The sequence below is a fragment of the Meleagris gallopavo genome, chromosome 2 (genome assembly GCF_905368555.1).
Source record: "Meleagris gallopavo chromosome 2, MGAL_WU_HG_1.1, whole genome shotgun sequence".
Classification (NCBI taxonomy): domain Eukaryota; kingdom Metazoa; phylum Chordata; class Aves; order Galliformes; family Phasianidae; genus Meleagris; species Meleagris gallopavo.
This window is the reverse complement of record NC_139405.1, coordinates 39965605-39986502: the sequence shown is the minus strand read 5'-3', so window position 1 is coordinate 39986502 and position 20898 is coordinate 39965605. Positions and strand designations below refer to the sequence as shown.

The 20898-nt window shown below is 41.7% G+C and overlaps 1 protein-coding gene across 2 annotated transcripts in view; it reads right to left on the bottom strand.

Moving 5' to 3' along the window:
* Positions 1-1727: 1727 nt before the first annotated feature.
* The window catches only part of TRIM67 (tripartite motif containing 67), a 37727-nt gene continuing 18556 nt past the window's right edge, over positions 1728-20898 (bottom strand). Inside the window, exons 6-10 of one of the 2 annotated variants that reach the window (XM_085219772.1) lie at positions 18232-18389; positions 15975-16113; positions 14515-14818; positions 9111-9273; positions 1728-7687 (exon numbers count right to left, since the gene is read on the bottom strand). In XM_085219772.1, the coding sequence (XP_085075898.1) occupies positions 7622-7687; positions 9111-9273; positions 14515-14818; positions 15975-16113; positions 18232-18389 (830 nt within the window). In that variant the 3' untranslated portion in view covers positions 1728-7621. The remainder of the gene's footprint in view (positions 7688-9110; positions 9274-14514; positions 14819-15974; positions 16114-18231; positions 18390-20898) is intronic. The other variant, XM_031552200.2, reaches the window with a different exon arrangement.

Sequence of the window (20898 nt, the reverse complement as noted above, 5' to 3'; positions counted from 1 at the left end):
CTTTCACCTTAACTTTCAAGCCTTGGAGAAGCACTGTGCCAATACAGTTTGAGGACTCAAAGGGAGGGAACCCAGAAGGAGAACAGAGTCAGGTAAAAAGAGGAAGGGAGTGTTTCTGCATGCTCTTCCCACATGGCTCTAAGCTGGATTGCTAAATGCTGTTATCACACTTTGTAATTGCTTAATCAGCATTAGTTGCAAATTCACACTGGAATCAGCAATCCTATCCGGTTACTGAATATGCAGACTTAAGAAATGTCAAATCATGATTGCATGTGAGGGTGTAATCACCAAGCCTGATTGTGTAGAGAGCATCAAAACTTGCTGAGGCAATAGATGGGCTTTGGATGTTATGGAATAACCTGTATCTTTTGATTCCTGGTTGATCCTTGAGTTTGGTGTTTGTTTATTTTTAATGCCCACTTCTACATGAAATTCTGTTCATCTGGCTTTGGGTATTATGTGCTATGGGAGTTTGCATCCTCACTCAGCCTAGGTAATTTAAAGGGTTAAGTTCTCTTCCTATCTCCACAACTGCCGAAATGTTTTTTGGGAGTGAAACTTGGTCCAAAGGGAGCGTCTGAATTTTGCAGTCCTGGTGTCAAGTTTTAAAAGACCAGAAGAAGAGATAAAGAGTTGAATGAAATTCAGTTCTTAAAATAAAAAGAAGAAAATTGGAATGCTAAGTTGACAGTGAAACAAAAAACTTGGAAAAATTAAAAGCTCATTCAAGAAGCTACAGTTTCTCATACCTGTAATGTTGGTATGTATGCTCTTCTGTTACGTGGTGCTGTTTCTTTTTAACATCAAATCATTGAGGTGATTTCAGTTAGCCATACTACATACTTGCAGGATCATGTTCTCAGTAAAATATGATAGCTTTAGCCCAGTTTTGTAACTGGACACATTAACAAAAATTATAATGACTGTGATTTAGCTAATAACTGTTCAGAAACATTTATGCACTTACTGTTCCTCTGAACTAGAATGTGTTATTAATTAACAGAGTATGAAAGTGTCTGTTCAACCAGCAAACATGTTCTGGAGACATATGCTGATGCATGAAACCAGTATTGGTTCATTATAGGTAAGAGAAAGCAGGGACCATTTATTTTTGCCTCCTGTCTGCAGTCAAGTAGCAAGAAGTCTATGCAGTGGAGCAGTTGATGCCAAGTTGTCTCTTGCTTAAAAACACCCCATCACCATGATGGATGATGTTTTTGTGTTCTTTTCTTTACTTACTGCCAATTGTTTGGTTTGGATGGGCCTCTGTTCTTTTCCTAGCACTCCTCCCAGTGTGTTACTGTGCTTTCTTCTTTATTAACAGGCATTCATTGGATTGCTTAACCTAAATGCGCTTTTTTGGGGGCAGTGCTCAGTCCCTCTCAAGGCACCTGCTTGACGATGGTTTGCAGCATCAGCAGTATATGTAACTTTAAACTGTTATGAAGTTTTACCTTTTCTGCCTTGTATTCTTACCTGATGGCCCTAAGGAACACGCGAGTCAGAGCTAATGGAGCAGTGCTGAGAGACAGGTGTTTGAATCTGGCATATGTGTAAAGGTGAGACATGGATGGTTTATCTGAGTAAGAGACTGGCTTTCTCTGGATTACTCTTGACTGTGGTAATGAAGCAGGTACCAGCAGTTTGGCACGTGTCCTGCATGAGTGCCCCATCCACACAAGACAGCTTACTCAGTAATAACGAATAGGGTACTGATGTTGGGTTTGTTGGCAATGTTTTAAGAATTTATTTAGAAATTGTAAAATGGCATAAACTCATACGTCAGGTTTTTCCAAAAGAGTAATAATAATAATACACAAAGTTTTAGTCAGACCAAAAGACAAAAAGCAGTTTGTTTCCAATTCAAAAAATACAAACTTTGCTACAGATACAAAATTATAAAAAGTTTATATTTTTCTCTCGATCTGGTGACAGACACATACAGAAGAGATGTATATTTCACCAGTTCCAAATTCATATAAGTTGTGGGAGACAATGCTGAAGAAAAGAACGTCATGGTTAAGAAGAAAACAGAAACAACTTCTCATCTTTCACTTGACCAGAAGTGAACACCGTTATCTTATTCCTTGCATGTTTTTTGGTTGCCAACATTTAAATTAGTGTTATTCATGCTTCATATAACAATCAGAAATAACAGCAGTTTTACCTCATGCATTTATTTTAATATTCATCACATAATATCTTCTCACCATGCTACCTAGAAAGGTCAGTGTTTTTATTGACAACATTTAAGGGAGGTGGTATCAGCAATCATGATGAAAGGATGCAATCTGGATCCATAAATATTCTACTGATTTAAGGAAAAATAATAGAAATCTTCCAGTTAGGGAGGAAAAAAAAGTGATATTCTGCTTGTATTTGCTTCCAATAACAAATAGAACAGAAGGAAGGTTGCTTGACAGAAGGGGAACGTGGTACTGAGTATCTATTGCAGTCACTGCACATCTATCTCTTGTATTGTGCAAAGCTGCAGAAGCCCCACACACTTAGTTTGCATGGCTTGCATATGGGCTTCTGCACATAAGAAGACTGAGTGCTTCTTAACCATGATGGGGTTTGTGCTTCAAGCTGCCACTCCAGCCACCTGCATGTGCGCAGCGTTCAGTGCTATGAGATAATCACCAGAAATGTTGTCAGTAAAAACTACAAGCAGCTTGCTTCAAAGAAAAAGGGGAAAAACAAAAACAAAAACAAAAACAAAAAAACCACCAAAACAAAAACAGAACAAAAAACAAACAAAAAAGAAAACAAAAATGAAAAGTTACTAAGGTGATTTTCCATCTTTGTTTGGTAATTGTTGATGACAAGTGCCGTTTGCATTTGTAATGCATTTGTTGCAATAACCTGTTGGTGGACTTGTAACTGTAATCTCCCTTGCAAGGCTGAGCTAGCCAAGATACTTGGGTTTTCATATTATTTTGTCTGGTTCAAAGGTTAGTTGTTTCCTATGCTATTTAAGCAGAATGCTACAAAGCTGGTAAAGCCTGAGATTAGGTTTAACAAATCTATTTCTTTGTCATTCCCTTTGTGAATAGAAGATGTACTTGCTGGCTGTTAGCAGGTTGCTGTGCTCTTCATCCCTTCTAACAGGGACAGGTTGTCTTATTTATGGTCCAGAATGCACCACCTCATTGGCAATCACAGTGTTTTTCATGTGGTGGTAGTGGCAGCTTAGCCTTGACCTTCTCATTCTTACTTCTTTTATAAATATTATTATGTAAGAAAGGAGAAAAAAACTGCATATCACATTTCTTTTTGCTCTAGAACAACTAGGAAAGTAGAGGACTGGGTGCTCTCTGCCATCTTTACTAATTACACTTTGAAGAAAAGAAAAATTAGAAAACAGACTTTTACAGCACTATGACAGAACTCTACCACCAGCCAAGAACAAACTACAGCAATACACTTTAATGGCTTTATTTACAACACGATGAAACATTATGCATATAATAAATCACATTTGATACTTTTTCCTCTTAAGTTCTCGTATATGTAACCTTGTGCTTTTTTTTTTTTTTTCCTTTTCATTTTTGTCCAATGTATTTTACTCTGTGTCTCAACTGTATAGCAAGTATGGGACATGACTGAGTTGTCTGCCTGTCTTCTTTGTTTTAGAAGCCAAATTGCTTTCCAAATTAAAGATACATCATAGTTTCCTACCATCCTCACTGACATTTGTTTTACAGTGCACACCTTTCAACCTCAGAAGAAGTAAGGGAGTGTCACCTAGGCCTGTGCCCATGCTGACATTACCTTTCTGTAAAAATATCTTTGTGGTAGTTTTGTGTTGATGAGGGAAATGCAAGTGTAGGAAATGGTATAGCACTGCACACCTTGGGAGTCTGACAATACCCCTGATGGCACAGTTCTTCTATTTGGTCCCACTGAAATTAATAGGGAAATTTGCAGAGGAAAGAGCAGGGACAAAGGTTCACAAAGGATGATATTTGGGTTCACATGGATAGGTGAAAACTGAGCATCCCTCGTTGCTCTGCAGGACAGAAAGTTTGCCTACTGTACTTACTTAGACAGATGCAGATGCTCCAAATTGACATATGCAGAAGTCAAGCTTCATTGTGCTTATTAGAACAGGACTTTTTTAAACATTAAGTTTACAGGTGCCTCATGTGGGCTCTGTGCCACGTGGGGCAAGATTCATCCCAGCTCAGAAGGCTCTGTTTTGTTTACAAGGATCGGCCTGTGCTCCAGGAGCAGATGCATCCCATGAAAGGCATCTCTGTGCTTACCCAGGTGCCTGGGAAGCAATCTGGATAGTCAGTAACACAATTTCTGCAAGGACCATACTACTAAAGGCTGGCTCCCTTCCAAAGAAGAGATTGGAAGGAAACAAAAGCTGGCAAAAGTGATGCTGTAGATGAAGAACATGCAGACAGCTGGGCTTATAACCAAATTGGATAGTTAACTTACAGAGAAACAAGCTACTTCCAGCCTGAGCAGAGAGGTGAAAGTAAGTGCCAAACTTCTCCCCACTCAGTGCTATTCTGCAAAAGGAAAGCTCTGCTCTGGTCTACGTTTAGATGGCTTCTGCTGCCACCTGGATGCTCTGCATTGTTACACATAGAGTAATGAGTTTCCTAGCAGAATTCTAATTACTTAAGCATTTACTCTGTTACACTACCAAAATTGATCTAGCTGAAGTCATGAGACTGTGCTTGATGGGGGTTACTTGGTTTATTGCTATGGATCATGCCTAATCCAAGTCCTTGAATGTGTACACAACCAACATATAGTCCATTTTGTTTAGATTCAGACCTGGTATTGCTAATGCAGGATACCTACTTTTAACTGTATTCCTTTTATTTTATTTGCATCTCCACTAGGTTACAAAGAGACTATAATGGCAGTTAGTTAGTCTGTACCTCACAGGTACCTGTACGGGTGTTAGAATAATAAATGAGCTTCTCTGTGCTTCTCTACAGATCTGAAGTATGTCCCCACCTACTGTTCATGTTTGCATTAAAGCACAGTAACCTGTATCATTCGCTGCGTTCTTCCCAAGGTACAACACTAGGAACCGATACCAAAGCATACCAAAACCAAGTACTGCAAATGCTTCAAAAACACATTCTGAGTTAATCATAAATGCCTGGCGGTGGTTGAAGAGTGACAAGACCTAAATTCATTTGAATTTCCTTCACAGAATTTGGGAGTAAAGACAGAGGTTCAGTTGCAAAGCAAACAACACCTGGTTGCTTTTAATAAGAAAAGTGAAAGTGGAGTGTCTTCTGTATTAAAATTATCTCAGGATGTTTTCAAATATAAAAATCTATGTGCAGCCTATGTACAGTGTTCCCACACACTGCTCTGACTGGCAATACTTGAAGCCAATGCTGTGATTACAGCTCTTGTGTTCACTGAAGACAGGTTTGCAATGAGCACACTCAGGAAGAAGGCTGGGGTCCAGGAGCGTTTGAGCTGAGGTAGGTTAAAGCAGACCCACTAAATTAGAAAATCCTGCATGAGTTCACATGGCATTAAATGAAACTGAAAATTAAAACTCAGTTGGTTTCTGCTATTCTTTAAGAAATGAAGATGAGGGTAGCACAGTTATGTCTAAAAGTTTACTAATACAATCCATTTCAGAGTGAAGAAAATATAGTTGTATAGTTGCTTTCCCACTTAACAGCTAAGGTTATATTTTCCTGCTGTTGGTTTTGTTTCCTATTTCAGTCTTGACATCACTGGAGGCGCACTGCCGTTCTGCAGGAGAGGTGGCCATGAGATATCAGCCAGGTACAGGTACTGGTGGCAGGCTGTGATTCACCTGTGAAACCGCCTGTAACTACTGCAGGATGGGTTGCCTTTACCTCTCTGCAGTGACTGCAAAGAGGATGCTGCCAGTGAGGCTGCTGTCTCTCAGTGCAGCCCTCCAGCACTCTGTGCCACCTGAGCCGTGTGTCCGGGACTGAACACGCACCTGCAGCTGGCTGCTCTAAGAGAGGCCTGAGCTGGCGATCCTGTGGCCATAGCATAATGTGAGGCAGTAAGCTGTGTTGGTATTAAAACACATTTTTTCAGGCTTCAAACCTACTTGGCTGAGTACAATATGCATGTGCGTATATGTATGCTTGGAGAGGAATATCTGTACAAGAAGCATTAACAGAGGATTTAGTACATCACTAAGATGTAAGAGTTGGTGCTTTTCATGTTTGATATCACCACACTTATGTAGGATTGAAATAACAAAGCCCAGAATGTCATGGACTCACACAGTCTGCTGCATCTTGTTCTTATGCATCACCTCTATACACACAGTTGCACACGTTAATTTGTTTCAGAGGAAAAGAAACACACACAAATCAATGCATTTTTAGACACCAGTGTGCAGGTGGGAGCTCTGTTCTGTGCTGGGAACTTCCATGGTGGTCAGATTCATGTTGTCATGGACAGCACCTGACACGGCCTCTTGCTTTCATGGGAGATGCAAGATACATCCAAGTCTTGAAAGGATTCATGTCCCATTCCAGAAAAATTCTTAAAAATTGATTTAGCATTAATCTCATAAATCTCTCCTGTTCAAATGCTTCGTGGAGATCAAGACATTAGTTACATGATCCTAATCTAATAGAAAATTAAGGCTTTTGATCTCAAAGCTACATTGGAACTACAGCTGCGTAGGACTTATTGGGATCAAGGCTGGAAAGCAATATTTCTCTGTGTGGGATACTTTGCACGTACCATATTTAAATAAAACTCTTATTAGTTAAATTCAAAAAGATCCCTCTTGCTTCATTTTTCAAGTGATGTGTTGATAATCACTAATGGGTCTTCTCTATGAGTAGTCCACACAGTCACAGTTAAGTAAGATACATGAAAATGTATCAGAAATATTTTTCTCTCCACTTTTCATATCTGAATTCTGCACATACCATGCTGTCAGCTCAAATAAGCACAACTATTACACAACAGCATCTGGAATCCATTCTTGTTCTTGTTGAAGATAAGTGCAAGTTCTGCCACTGAACTCGAGGGGAATGTAGTGCAGAGCTTATGGCGATTTGGAGCCAGAAGGAATAATTAAGTGTTATTTGAGCCCCTGGATGTAACAGATAACAGAATCTTGCCTGTGAATTCTTTAACTGAGCATGCAGCTTCCACTTCAGCTGCCAGAACACATGCTGTCTTCAATTAAGGACTGCAGGTGGCAAAGGAATCTCGTTCACCAACTGGTAAATTGTTCCAACAGCCATTGTTCCCCAGTCCTAGTCTTGTCTGTGTTTTCCAACATGCATAATATCTTTTGAGCACAAATCCCAGCCATGAGAGAGAAAATAAATTCATTTAACTTCTCACCTTATAAATATATACATGTGTATGCATGTGTGAGCACATGAGTGCAGTGCAGATATGTTCAGGTACCCATCTGTAATCCAGTGCCAGTTCTGTGGGTATGCTTGCTATGGCTTGTTAAACTAAAGATGGAGTGGGCTAGTTGCAACCAGCAGAGTGCTCAGTGAGCAATGGTGTAGAACATTCCACATTAGGGAAGAGAGTGCTTTTTTACTGACTTACTGAAATGTGTCAAATCACACTGAGACAGCTTACAGAATCCAGCACAGGGTCAGCAGGAGTGTCATTAGTTGCTGGGCAACTTTGGCTGCTTTACGCATTGGGGAACCTCCAGTCCTGTGTGCAGTGTCACCTACACAAAGGAGAAATAACACCGACTATCAAAACTGGGACATCTCCAGCAGAAAGCATTTGTGAAGGCCCAGAGTAAGCAAATGACAAGAGTGGGGCTGTGGAGCTTCTGATCCAAGATTAAGTAATCAACTATATTTATGTGATGATACTGAGCCCCTAAAATTACCAGGAACCCCTCTGAGCTAGAAGCCAAGTGCCAACACTTCTTCCTAAATTAAGCCACTATTTCTAGAACTCCAACAGTGCTCCCAAGCCCAAGGTGGTCAGTTTTTGTGTGAGGGATTCTAGAGTAGTTCAGGAAAACAATTACATTGTTGAGACAATGTACTAAATATATAAAAAATCCTTTCTTCCTTGTCCTGGCAGGGCAGAGCACAGCTCCTTTTACAACATGACAATATTTCTACAAGTTCAGAGTTCCCACACAGACATTTCAGAGCACCATTCAACAGCAAGTCAAATTCATAGCTTCCCCCTCACACCTTGTTGGCCATGCCTTACTTTATTTTGGTCATGGAAAGAACTGTTTGCCAGCTGCTTACAAGATGTAGGTGTTAAAGGTAAGCTGCAATTGAAAACCTATTGTTGAAAATAGCAGGGAATGCCTGTGTCTTCTACTTTTGTGCATCAAATACAATAAAGCTATGAAACTTTCCTGAAAGATTTAGATGCCACCATCCTCAGGCTTCTGGCTCTTTCCACAGGTAAAGGCTCTGGTTCTCCATAGAACAATAAATGTTGGAAAAGACCACTAAGATCATCCACTGCAACTGTCAGCCCACTCCCTCCATACCCACTAACCATGTCCCTCAGTGCTACACCTCCTGTTGCATTACCTCCTGTTTCAGCCATATGCAGTAGTTTTGAAGTTAAAAAAGCAAAATATTTAAAGTGTTTCTCCAAGAGGAGATCCTCTTGAGAACAGAGAGCAGCCTCTGAACTTCACCAGTGATGTGCTGACTGAGTTTTCTCTGCTGGACTAATCCCCTGACCTATGCTGACTTTGCTCAACTAACTGCTATGCTGCTGGCATTTCTGTCTGTTGCCAATGCTAATTATCTCTCAACATAAGATCTAAGAGGAATTCATATCCTTGTGTTGTTTTTGTCAAAGTGGCAGAGGAAGCCTTAGCACTGCTGCTTTCTAAGTGGAGCATTGCAGCAGAATGATGAAGGTTATCAGATGCAGGCATGTTGACTTGTTTTTATAACACTACCCTTTGCATCTGTGAGGCAAGACAGAAGGCTGAGTTCAGTTTTCAAGAAAGCATCAGTAGCCTGGATGTCTGTCTGAGAAGGAAAGAGCCAATATCCACACTGACTACCTGCCTATGATGCTACCAGTCTCAGCAGAAATGGCCAGGGGCACATGGCCCTTTTTACCTGAACAGATTAGGTTGCATTGAACTATAGAAGACTTACCTGGACGTTTCGATTGAGGCTCAGTGCAGGCATGAAGACACCCTCTACGTTTTCAAAAGCTGGAGGCCCTTGTTGCTGCCCATTTATGTAGAAAGTCAGGTTGTGCTTATTTAGATCCAGGAGGACACCAACGGTGGCACCTTTGGAAACTCCTCCTTCGGTCCTGAAGTACAAATGCACACAAAGGGGTTTAGTGTAGACAGAGTGCTGCACCACTGCCGTTCTCTCTAGGATGTGCAGTCTCAGAAAACAAAGGGAGAATGGAGCAGCACAGCACAGTACTTATCCCACTGCATTTTGACTGTGATTATGCCACGCCTTTACCCAAAAGAGATGTGCCATGTTCATCAGAGCTTAAAAGGGGTGTCATAAAGAGAAATGAGGTCCATCTCTCCTCCAGCTGTAACCTAAGAGGTGGTAATGGTGTCCAAATCCCCTAGGCTGACAAGAAATGGGCAGGTGAGCAGATCAGTCCATTGCTGAGTGTGCAAGGCAGGACTTCTGGAGGCAGAGCTCCTGAGAGTGCTCCTGCCGTAGAACGCTGATGCACAGCAGAAAATGTAAAAGCAGAATGCTTGTGTCCTTGGCACTCATCTGAATCACTCTCCCTGCTGGCAGCTAGAAGCTTATCTTGGCAGTCTCTAAGGGGACCCGATTTTCCAGTGTCCGGGGAGCCCACATAGGTCCATAGGAACTGGTTTTGGGGAGGAAGGGAAGGTAGGGCAGGTTAGAGACAAGCACAGGTCCATGACCAAGCTGCTTCAAGAGCTGGGGCACAGCTATTAACATTGGTGCTAAATGGCTATGTCAGGAGCAGCTGCTGAGAGCTACCATGGTGTCAGAGTTTGCCAGGGCAGACCCAGCCATTACATGCATGAACAATTTGACATTAATGCACTTTGATTCGGGGGTTAGTCAAATCCAATAGTGCTTTAAAGAGCGCTGAGCAAGAAATCTGCTACATATGCAGATTAGCCACAGGCACCACTGCTTTGCTAATGTCATAGGGGCTCTGCGATGGATTTACAGCCTGACACAATTTGTTCAGGCTAAATCAGATTTCAAATCATTTGCATCAGGAAAGGAAGTGACTGTCTTTTGCACCACAAGCTGCCCTTGGGCACATGAAATTCACAAGATAAACGCAGTTTTAACATAAGATTTATCATAAGAGCTGGCATATATAAAAAAAAAAAAAATTAAATACAATTAGAAACATGGTGCAGGGTAAGAAATTTTCATTGTGTCCACTAGGTGTCATAAACAGGTTTCCTTTAAACTAAATGTGGCGCATGCTATTTCCTTTAAAGGTAACCGGAGCTTTATCCATGATAGTGATGGCAATAGTGCGCTGACATCTCTATTTAAAGCTCTTCGAACAATATCAAAACAATTGAGAATCACCAGTTAGGTTCTCAGATATGTAAGATGTATAACTATGCAGTTCTGAGCTCTCTTAAATTTATTTCTGGTACTATAAGCATTAATATGCTTGTCTTTGCGCTCCTCTCCACAACTATTTTCCAACAAAAGTTAGGACATTTACCCATCCTCAGGATCTTAGTATCTAGGATGTTTGTATTAAAAGCACTCAATCATAAAATTCATAATGGTTCTGTGGGAGATTGCAGCACCACAATTCAGAACTATCTACAAGTGGGTTATGTTATTTTTTTCTCCGGGAACAGCTCTGACTGTAGTGCAACATGTTTTATATCATGCAGTGTTTTAAAACAGAGTTTATGACATCTTTCTAAATGGCATTGATTCTCTTGGGGAAACAGCTTTGCCTTTTTGAGATGATGATGCTCTTTCCAATATAATAAACTAATTTGCTTCTGGTGGGCTAATTAGTCGTGTGGTACACGGTGACATTGAGTGACTTCTCTGCAGTCCACAGGGAATGCCGTGCTGGAGAGGAGCTGCTGCTGCCGGGGCACACGGCCCAGCCTGTGTCAGCACCTCCAAGAGCTGAGTCCTTACTGCGATGCCTTTTTAAACTGCTTAATGTTCACTGTGCTATAGGCTCCTGATAGCCTGCAGGCTGTGTAAAGGGAAAGCACAGCCACCTGCTACAGTGCTTCTTCAATGACAATCCATTTTTGAAGACACGCGCCACTCTTTCATTATTCCAAGTAAATCCCAATTCTCACACATCTTTTCACACAGTCAGACAAACATTCATCTCTGTGCACAAGGCTCAGTGCTGACTGTGCCACTGTGTGGAAGGCTGGAAGGTCTGAGTGTGGATACACCAATTTGGCTGCCCTGAAAAGTGCAACTGACTGATGCAGTGGAGTCTCACCTTCCCAGGATGGTTTCAGCAGCATTTTGGGCAGTTTGAAAAGCTGGACTGAAGTGGCTTGAGGAATTAAGAACAGAAAGCTTCACTATCACTGAAAAATCAATCTTAATATATGAACACTGTTTAATATGCTGAAGAATTAGTTTAATTCTGCACTAACAGCATTTATATAGTGAAGGAACCTTTGCAGGAACCTTGCTGCATCTACTGTCAAGAACAGTCTTTTTCAATCAATTGTAACATTTTCGTTTGATGAGAACTTGGCCTTGAGACCTCCACAGTTAGTAAGGAGACTCTCTTCATGCAGGGAGCTTAAAGAGTAGCTCTAGATTTTGACTTTCCATGTCTCCTAGCATAAAATATAAAACATTCCAGTGTGATTTCAATCACTTCCTTCATGTAGCAATGCAGTGGCTAGAATATTGATTACAGCACAGGATACTCCTGCTTTTGGGAACATTATGAGGAACAAGTACTGCCATGAGTGCCTCTGAGCAATGGGTACATGTCTCTGGTGTGAGCTGATTACTTCCAGGAACAACAAGGCTTAAAGGTGCCTCACAGAGCTATGTCTCTGAGCTGTCTTCTAAACTGGTGTTTGCTCAACCTATTTTCAAAGGTCTCTTGGAGTTTGATAGCATTAGATTCACCTGTTCATTCCTTTTTTTCTAGCATTGTTGAAGACAGGCCCAGCCTGTCACTTTTTAAGGATGTAGGCAGGTCCCATGGTGCATATTGTGAGTGAAAAGAACAGGAAAGTGCTCTAAACATGGCAGGCCCCATGCCTAGGTCTTTCAAGCTCCACCTCACCTTATCCCTGAAGCCATTCATTAATTTATCACTCTAATTTAATTTTGAGCAGATTTGAATGGATGATATGATTACTAAGATATAGTCTCCAGTATAGGAGCATCTGAGAGGCTAGAAGTTGGCAAGAAATTTTCTTTGGACTGTGACAGTGTGTTCTCATGCCCTTGTCTCCAGTGGGAAAACGACGAGGCAGCAACAACTGTTTTCACGAGACTACCACAGCTAACGAGTTAAAAAACTGACCTACTTGACTGTCACAGTTAAAAATATAATGCTTAGACCTAATTTCATTGAAGCGCATGTGATTCCATGAGACTACATGCCCTTTGTCAGTATATTTCACTTGAAAGAATATTTCATTGGTCTGCCCATTCCTTGGATATGCCTGCAAAATCTTTGGGTTTTCCCCAGTAAAAACAGGGAAGCTGTTGTCAACAGAAAGTACTCTGTTCTCCCGTTTAAGCAGGATGATTGGAAATTCAAAGTATTTCCACTGTTTGTGCTTCTCAGAAGGAAAGCTTTTGCTTGGCTCTTCTGTTGCTTGTGGGAAGGAGCACATCTGTGACCAAACCCATAAAATAGGTTTCTGGGACAGCAGCACACACAGTGTTTGCCAGCTTTTTTCCAGAAAGCATAAGCTGTTTCACAGAGCATTAAAATTAACACAGCTTAACATTACTTCCACCCTAAATCAAATCAAATCAAGATATTAAAGGAACAGAGAAGCTTTGGACACATTCGTTATTCTGATGTTATTTTACTCTACATTTATTCAGGACACGGTTTCTTTATCTACTTAGGACATTACCTAAGGCCTTTGGGGCCAATGAAAATATTCACCTTTACTTCAGATAGCTTTGGGTCCAGCTACAAGGTTCTTCCAACTTCTTCAAACAGAAACCAAACTACTTCAAACAGAAATTACTCTCACTGAAATACAAGTATGTTTTAGAGTATGAGTGACTATTCAACAGGAGACATTACAAGCAGCTTTAGGATGCCATGAATGCTGGCATGAACTTCTCTCTCAAAGAAGATAACACAAGCATTTGAGCATTTTAAAAAACACTGCAAACTTCCCTTTTAATTATGTGATATAACAGAAATAATGTCTGAGCTCATGAGTATGGAAAACTCGCAGAGACAGTCAGTGGAAAACTAAACCAAAACTGATTCCCAGTCTGCCAAAGACCTGCTGTATATCCTCGGTCAGTCACTTTGTACATCTGTCTCCCATCATGGTAAAGTAGGTACACAAATACACTGTTACCCAAAATACACACGGGATTTAGGATCCTGAATCTCAGTCTTTAGCTGAGATCTTCTCAAGGGCCTCAGTCCCTGTAACACACAGCTGACCTTCAACTAGGGCCTGATCCTCCCTCTGGGCACAGAGTGAGCAATGCATTCATGCATTGGTGGTACCCCAGGGGCCCTCATGTGAAGCTGATCATATCTCCTCTACATGGGGCAGCATCCCATCAAAGAAAACACAATCAGCACTTCACAGAGTTAGCTACTGCAAGTGCTAAGAGCCATGCCTCCATGTCAGCACAACACCAAATCCATGCTAATGTGCAATGTCCCTGAAGGATTCAGCCCTGGAGCCAGCTTCAGCTAGATCTATCCCCACCATTCTGCTGCATGGAGCATGCAGATCTTCTCTTTCAGTCAGGAGGGTTTGGTAACAATGGTTTGGGGGTATCCCCAAATCTTCCTTTGTCAGTATTGGTTGTCATGGTTGAGACATCTTCCAAAGGTTTTGAACACAATGACTCAGTCGAGGGAGGCAGTCACTTCGCCCTCACAGCCTTAGTGTCCACATCATACTCAGTGTGGCCTACAGCACAGCACTTAGTCATCTTTCAGGACTCACAAACACCTACATTTTGGACAATGATCCTGTAGCCAAAAGTCTTCCTAAAGGAGAGAATGGATCACATTTCTCCCTGCATTCTTCCAGCAGTGAAATAAATCCTGCGTCTGTGACTGCATGGCACTCCTATCTACTGACATTGTGGGTGTGACATGTGACTATGGGTTTAAACAAAGCAATGGAGATTCAGGCTAGATCTCAGGAAAAACCTGCTAAGAGAGAATAATGTACACAGATACAGATTGCTAGGGGAGAAGATGCCATTGCCATCACTGGTGATTTTTAAGAATTCCGTTAGGAATAACATAACTCTATTTGGCAAGGAGATGGACTATGGCTTACTGAGATCCCTTCTTCTGATGACAAGCAAGAAAAACAATCAGTAAGGAGATAAACATGCAGACAGTGCTTACCGGTTGGTGTGAGAATTGCAGTGCATGAACCAGCTGCGGTTGTTGTCAACGTACATAGCCCACGCCTTGTCATCCTTGCCTAGCATCATGTCCTTGACAACATTAATCCTGGCAATGCCAAAGGCTGGATCAGGATGGTTGTCATACCGGTCCACGTGCAGTTCCCAGTAATGCACACCCTTGGAGAAGGCGGCCGTGCCAAGGACAACACGGTCATCGTAACTGCTGCAGGTGGCGGTCTGGTTGTCGTTCGACAGCACGATGTCCCTGTGAGCCGAGGAGGGGTCGAAAGTGAACCATGCCACTGTGTGAGGGAAAAGGAGAGGCAAGATTACAGCAGAATGGGCTGCAACTACCCATCAGCCACTTTATTTCCACTAGGAAGATGAGACTGGGACTTCCTAAAGACCCCATGGCACTCTCGAATAACAAGGAGTTCTTTCTTATTAAAAAAGGCAGTTACACAAGATTGCTTTGCACTGTGACCCAGCTCAGACTGCCCTTTGGTGAGTGAGAGAGAAAGGAAAGAGTGCTTCATGCAATCTGCATAGTCCCAGTAATAACTGAAAGATGCTTTTCAGTCCATTTGTCTTGAAGGTGCTATGAAGTGTAAATTACTCATGTGTCTTATGTCATCTGTGCCTGCATATCAGAGTGTAGGTTTCTAAAGGCAGTGACTTTCTGTTCTCACACAGTAAGAAGAAAGTCATTGAGGAAACACAGGCTTCTTTATATAATGTAAAAGCCATTCGCAGATGTGAATTGGTTCAGGATTGCCTCTAATGGAAATGGAGGACCAATGTGTCCACAATGGTTAGGACAAATTTCATCAGTTTATCAAAGGGGGGAAAAAGAAATCCAACCAGAAAAAGCACTTAAAGTATAAAAATTTTATACTGGCCTATTTTGGCAACAGCATAAAAGTGCATGTGAGGACAGCACATACTTTCCAATTCATTACGGTATCATTACTGAAGATGAACTTCTGTAATGCCCTCATGGATGTCAACTATAATTACAGAGGAACAAGCATGAATTCCCATCTCTGTCTTATCAAAACTTGCTGTGAAATTGAAGCAGTAAGTGAGGAAAAAAATAAATTCCAAAAATTTATGGAGAAGTGGGGACAGAGTGGCATATAAATATCCAGTGCCTAATGGCTTCTGTATGCTAAAAAAAATAAAAAACTTAATTAGACCTCAAAAGTAAAATTGCACTTACTCGAAACCTGAAGTGTTACCTACAATGGAAAATCCCCTAAGGTTTAAAGAAATGGGCTACCTGACTATTATCATTAGTGGATTTAGGTCTAGGTTGTTCCCCCAGAAATGGCAGGCTCAGTGCAGCCCAAGTGCACCACAGAAGCCATCAGAATATACCCACAGCTGTGTGTGGTACTGGCACTGACACTTGACAACATCAGTCATTCGTGTGCAGGTTGGATTCAACATCAAACTCACCATCTGATGTCTGTAAAATAACTGTCTTGCTGTATGGACCAACTCCGGATGAGTTAAAAGCTTTGACTCTTGCATTATAGGTGCTGTTGAAATGAAGGCCATCGATAGTGCAGAGAGTCTCCTTGCCAACATATACTTCCTAAACACACACACAAACATAACAAACAAACAAACAAAAACCACAGCTGTTCCTTTCTGCCTCATAATCACATTAAGATTTGTAAACATAAATCACAAGTAAATAGCTTATGATGGCTTCAGAGAATGCAGAGTGCATGCTGTTATAACATGAACAGCTACAGAAGTGAAGACAAGAGGTAAGGTCAGCAGTGGAGACACTAAGGTGAAGGTAAAGCTGAGAAGGTACAGCAGTAAAGGGAACATAAAGAGAAAGATTTTATTTTTAATCCTATTTTCCCAAAACTTTTACTTCAAAACATTTACTCCAAAACTGTTTTGGAGAGTAGTCCCAGAACCTTAACCATCATAGCCCTTCTTAATATTTATATAGGACTATAAAAACGGGGAAAGGAGGAATTAAAAAAAAAAGTAAGTACAGTTTCATTCTGTTGGAAAGGCTTCCTCACGCCTGCATTAATATATGATTCTGAAACCTGCTAAGACAGGGCCAGAAGAAGCCAGCCTCCTAAAGATTAGGACCTGATGAAATAGCAACTAGACAGCAGAGACGCAGTAAGAGTCTGCAAGGATTTGTTAAAGAGCAAGCACTGGTGTAATGTGAAATATTTCAGGAGGAGGAAATGCTAGGCAAAATAATGAACAGGATCAGCCAAATGATAGTTTGTGATAAACTGTAAGTAGCCTAGAAACCTCACATTTATTGGAAAACTGAACAAAGTAACAGAATATGAGAGAAAAGGAAACAATTGTGTTCAGGCAGCAGGCTGAAAGTATTCACAAGTATTTATTTAGATGTGAATAATACCAGAAATGTTTTATCCGATAAGCTGGAATGTGCCACACATCACCCCTAACACTTCATTCATTATGCCACTCTTACCTACTGACTGTGTCAGCAGCTCCTGAACAAAGGAACCTTTTCACATCTCCAGTGGAAGAGACCAGCCTCTTCAAACACATGCCAAATGGTTCTTGGACCAAGGAATTGAGAAATTCCAGAAACACTGCGTACTTCTCAAAACACAGTACCAACACTGCTGTTTTTCCTAATGAGGAGCATCCAAATGAGGTGTCTCTGCTGGCTGTGGATGTAACAGTCTGGCACAGGAAGGCAACTGAGGGAGGTCAGGCAGGCCAGTTCCAGGCCACTTTCACCTTTAGTAACTTTCAGGGTTCCAGTGGGAAGTCAGTTTACAGCTTCTGGACAAATCTCATCCTGTGTTTTGACATGATTTCCCATTTGTGAAGAGAGCAGATGTGCTCTGCAGTAATGATTTCAAGGCACTAGCCTCTAGAGATGGCATTGGCTTAGCATGGTCTTGAAGTAACAAAAGCATGAACAGCAGCAGCAAGCCACAGCACTGCAGACCACTGCTTCCAGCAGGACGTGGCTGGCAGAAAGCTGCTTGAATTATTTCTGTGGTTTGTTTTTTGGGATGTAGAGGGAGAGGATGGGAGAGTGGAAGTATTCAGCACCCTCAGGCATAAGCAAGCAGTTGTGGAATCACACTGGAGTTCTGGGAGAATGGCACTGGGGTATCCTCCCATACTTACCAATGCCTCTGCAGCATACCTGAGGAACACCTCCCCCAGCCTTGTCTCTCTTCCCGAAAAAAAACCTGTATTTTTTACACAGGAAGCCAATTTAACTCAGAAAAATAGGAAAAACTGAAGTGCATTTCCAGACCAAGAATCTCATCTGTCAGAAGCGGCTGCTATGGACAGGCAAGAGGAAGGGCTTCAAAAAAATCTTTGATATGTGGTGTGAGCCACTTTCAGATCTTATAGGCTGGTATGGGATTTTCTGTAGGTGCATTCTCCAGGAGGAACATGCAGTAGATATGGCAGTGACTTGAAATTCTACCTTTCACATCCACAAGGCCTCTTTGCCAGTACCCCAGGAAAAGTTTTAACCAAGCTTCCTATCCAAGCTGGAACTTCTTCTAATGAGCAGAAATCACGACCAAGGCTTTCTACATCTATTTGATGGAAGCAGAGATGCTTTGATAAATTGTACTTTCCCTGGCCCCTCTCACCCTCCCCTCAGACACAAATCTATTTCCTGAGGAAACTTATATACAAAGAAATACAAATAAATGCTGAATGAAATTCTCACTCGGAATTGGCCACCATCTCCATCGTCAAGTTCCAGGATATAACCCTCCACTGGATTGTGGCTCAAAGGTGGCATCCTCCAGGCCAGTGTCACACTGTTGTTTCTGGTGCAACACTTCTCCAGTTGCAGTAGTGGGACGGGTGGCACTGTAACAGGAACTGGGTACAGATTAGTGTAGCTCTGTCCTAGCTCCTCGGTCTGTGCCGGGAGGAGGACCACAACCACTCACTTCTTTCCCTTCATGGGGAGTCAATGTTATCATAGAATACCTTTGATCTAGCCCGACCCTCAAAGAGAGCCCTTGAAACAAAACCCAGTAAAAAATGAATAACAAAAAGTCATTATTTAGCTAGGCAAACCATTTGGTTGAAATATGTAAATTAAAACATATTTGGAAATAATTCCAGTAGCAATGTTTATCTAACTCTCTAAGTTCAGCTGGCAAAAGGAACATCTGTATCACAGGAGACTGCTTGTAGCTCTGTCCTTTCAGAAATTACAGCTGCAGTGTTACCTACAGACATGTCTTTTTTACTGACTGGCATAGGAAAAGCACCAAGGGACTGCCGCGAAGCATTTAAAAATAAAAGTAAACAGAATATAACATTCAGCCGTGCCCCTGTGAGGAATGTGGCCTCCACCACACCTTCCCTACTACGTACACCTAAACCCTCACTGTTCATGCCTTGCTGGAAATTATAATGAGAAATTTCCATCTCTTAGAGAGATTTGGCACATGTCTTGTGCACAATTGAAATCACACAGGGTAAGTGGGATAAACATGACGTACAAGCCCTGTCTGTTCTTCTGCCCAAGGCTGAATTTCAGTGCTAGGATCATTTCTTCAGAGCTGCATGACGTCTTGCACGAAGCTGAGTGCTCTGAACATTCACTGACTGAGCTCTTATCTATGTCAATTTGCTCTTCTTTTATATACTCCACTTGGAGCCTCTAGTTTATTTTCCTCCTCTGCCTGCACGAGAACTAAGCCCTTGAGCAGTTCCTTTCGTCCCATTTAACCCCTGAGTGTAAAAAAAAGGTTTGCTCACTCTTCATGCAACAAACATTGTGGAAAAATAGGAAAAATGCCCCTTATTGTGTGAGGGGTCTAACGCTTCACCCCCACATTGGAATTGGGGCAAAAAATCAACATCCCACTAGTGATAAATAATGCAGATGGCATTAGCCATCACTGCAGAGAACCCAGGAGGTTGGTAGCCCAACAGAATGAGCATGGTCTGTTACAAAGGAGCTCTATAAACCAGCTCTTCAAGAATTTTCTGCAAAAAGAGGAGAAAAAAAGCCAAAAAAGACCCCCATCTTGTTGCTTTTTCTTGGTGTTCAAGAATGATTCAAAGGGTATAATAAATAGACATCTGCTTGTTTTTTACACATGAAAAGTCAGATTTTCCTCTGGAAAGCACTATGAGGTAACAGAAATGTGGCATTGTAGGAGCCAAAAAATGGAGGGCAATGAATTCAGAGATAAAGGCAATTTTAAATGGTTAGCTAGATGGCTAACTAACCCTCTCAGGAGGCACTGACTGGGTCCCTCCAACTTCCAAATCTTCCTCTGGCAGAACTAAATGAAAAACTCATCCTTGAAGCTTGTGAAGTACAAAACCACCAAAATTCCTGAGCTGTACAGCCACTCAGGGGTCCAAGGGTAAGAAAATCCCGCAGAGCAGGTGTCCAGCTTTGCTGGATTATGCTTGCCCTCCTGTCTCCCTCCTGGTGCAGCCGGACACAGATGGACAGAGATTTACCCTGACCTCAGACTTCCGCAGGGAGGAAAGAGGGTGAGCACTTGTGAAAGTCATAGAAAATATGGAAGGAGTTGAATAACTGGGACGCTGGGATACACTTCAGAGTGAAAAGCCATGGGATGGCACTAAGACAAGACAAATATAGGTTAACTACCAGAAAAGAAGAAGTTTCAGATGTTAAATAACAGCGCTGTCCCATTTATTGCTCAACTTAAAAGTCCCCTAGAGAGTTTTTGAAGGAAAAGATTAAAAATATAAAGGGAGAAATGATACTGCTTTGGCACAGCAAGACCTACTAATGAGCTTGAATAACATCCTGCTATTTTGAAAGTGCTTCATGGAGGTCATGCTTAGTTAAAAAATGTGCCTTGTGTCAACCCAACAGTTTCAAAAACACATTGCTTTGTGAAGTTGATCTCACTTCAGAAATGGATAGGGCTGCTCTAAGACTTTATTATTTGTCATCTTGACAAAGCAAGTTGTGCAATGATACCCTCTGCCTTTCCAGATTGAGTTTTAAAGCCATGAATGCAGTGGGAGAGTGAGACCCTTAGAAGCATGAAGCATCTTTGTCAGGGAACACCCTGAGATGTAGCAAGAGCACTAAAAACAGTGTCATCAAGAGAGAAGGAAAGACCAGAGGCAAAGACCTGTTTGTGATGCAGAACAGGCAGAGCCAGAGATAAAACCTAGTATGAAGCATTATTATTTTATTATCAGAGCTGTGCAACTGGTGGCTAGAGAAGAAGAGAGAAGCTGAAGATGTCTCTGAGGAATTGTCAGGGACTGTTATGTGGAAGAGGGAAGGAGCCATTCCTGACAATGAGTATACAAGTGACTGCTTGGAGGTGGTACAGAAAAGCAAAGGGTAGTAATGTTCTTCCCTATGTTATACCTGGTC